General features: G+C 38.3%; 1 protein-coding gene across 1 annotated transcript in view; it reads right to left on the bottom strand.

Moving 5' to 3' along the window:
• The window catches only part of LOC107578399 (DCN1-like protein 1), a 5,501-nt gene extending 3,815 nt beyond the window's left edge, over positions 1-1,686 (bottom strand). Inside the window, exons 1-5 of the mRNA XM_016264360.1 lie at positions 1,582-1,686; positions 745-958; positions 429-597; positions 197-327; positions 23-105 (exon numbers count right to left, since the gene is read on the bottom strand). Of these exons, the coding sequence (XP_016119846.1) occupies positions 23-105; positions 197-327; positions 429-597; positions 745-958; positions 1,582-1,647 (663 nt within the window). The 5' untranslated portion in view covers positions 1,648-1,686. The remainder of the gene's footprint in view (positions 1-22; positions 106-196; positions 328-428; positions 598-744; positions 959-1,581) is intronic.
• Between the last annotated feature and the right edge of the window lie 247 nt (positions 1,687-1,933).

Below are 1,933 nucleotides of genomic sequence, written 5' to 3'. Positions count from 1 at the left end.
CCATGAACAGAACAATACTCACCAATAAAAATTTGTTCCATAGATCTAGAAATTTAAAACGCCCAGCCAATATTAAATTCCAGTATGCAATTGCCATTTCTAGGTCTAGAGAAAAACAAAACAATAAAACTGAAAAAACACTAGTTAACTATAAATAAAAATTAAAGGAACAAATGAGGATGAACCCAACACATGCCTAAGCCCTTTTGTCCTGGATTCTTAGCAAAGTTGAATGTGAACTGATAGAAGTCTTTAAATTTCCCTTGGTCCTTCAACTCTTGCTCCATCCTGGGTAGCTGTGCTTTGAGTTTCTCTATACTGTCACACCTTGACAAAACAAAGGCAAAGATTAGCATTTCAGGATGTAAGTCACTGGATGAGGGGAAAAGACGATTCAGAGAGCTCAAACCTGATTAAAAAAAAATTACCCTTGCTCAGCCATTCCTTCCATAAATTCTTGTTTGGAGAACTCGCATTGTGTTGCTGCCCGAAACTTCCAAGCTATTAGCAGAACACTTACACTGGCTGGATCAAGTCCCAAATCATCACAGAACTGTTGGATCCCATCTATACCAATCTTGTTATCATCTTGAGGGTCTGGGAAACGAATACAATGCGAGACATTTTTTATTTTCTTACAGAAAAAAATTACACAAAGCATGGTTGAGTGTGTTTGTAATAAAACTCTATTTTGTAACACACAAAACACTATTTTAAAGTAATGATATGCTGCTCAACGCTTACCTCTGTACCGATTGTAAAGCTGTTCTAACTTCTTCCGGTCTAGTGTTCCCTTTAGATTCTGTATGTAGAGGTCTGGATTTTGGAAAAAGTTGTCTGTAGCAACGTCTAGTTTCCAATCATTCTGCAACAAACAATTCAATGCTGTTTTCTCATTTGACTGGGTAAAGATCATGAACTGGCGAACTTTATCCTTCTGAGAGGATTTCAGCTTGTTCTGTAATAGAGAAAAAGCATAAAGTCACATTCACTTAGTTAGATATTGTATATCAACAGTTACCAGTACAGCAGCATATCCATGTATAGACCCAGTCTGTGTCAAGAATCAGTATCTCAATGGCATATTGACACCAATTGGTTTATCCTTCCCTGTAATTTTATTTTTAATGACAAGTAATAGAAGTAATTTATTTGCTCTATACTAGTAGCAAGCATGACTATAAGTTACACACCACGAAGACTTCATACATAACGAGCGCTTGTCTACTGAACTGCTTTTCAGCAGCATTTCACACTGTTTGCATAAGGTTTTGTAACCGATAAACAAACAAATAACCCTTTACTGTGGCCCATTAGTCCGGCTTCTCATTTGAAAAATGAACTTGACAGCCCTGCTGTCCAACAGCTTTGACCTCGCTAGCTTCAAAGCTACCTGCTCTGTATAGCTGTCCAGCAATTAATTCATCAATAAAGCCACTCTCCTGCTAACTTAGGTAGGTTTAAAGGAATGTCGTCGTCAAAACAGCCTAATATCTCAACGGGATTCGTCGTAGCGCTTTATGGGTATTTTGTGACTGTAACACACATTAGTAAAATTGTTTTTTTCTCTCTCACATTTACCATGTTTGTGATTTCCAGACTCCCTCTTCCGCTATCCCTCTCTGCCCTGCACCTACTTCCGCTCATGCGCAGTGACAGTTGTACCGCAGTCAGCTGTTCAGCATAGACACTCAGTAGGCTATGTTCATGTACGAAATACTATTTATTAAACAGGCTTGCCAACACGCTTTTAGGCTCTGTCTCACGCGCTCACTCTGCACATGTACATCTCACGCCAAAGTGACAAGCCTGCTTGCGATATGAAACAAAGTCTCAGTTTAAAAATGTTGTACGTTTTAATCATAGACTGTATAAAAACAGGTCTTAATACCAGTGTTGGGGAAAGTTACTTTTAAAAGTAACGCATTACAAT

The sequence above is a fragment of the Sinocyclocheilus grahami genome, unplaced genomic scaffold (assembly GCF_001515645.1).
Source record: "Sinocyclocheilus grahami isolate Dianchi unplaced genomic scaffold, SAMN03320097.WGS_v1.1 scaffold10044.1, whole genome shotgun sequence".
Lineage (NCBI taxonomy): Eukaryota > Metazoa > Chordata > Actinopteri > Cypriniformes > Cyprinidae > Sinocyclocheilus > Sinocyclocheilus grahami.
Note: the sequence above shows the minus strand (reverse complement) of the source record. Positions and strands in the feature narration are given on the sequence as shown.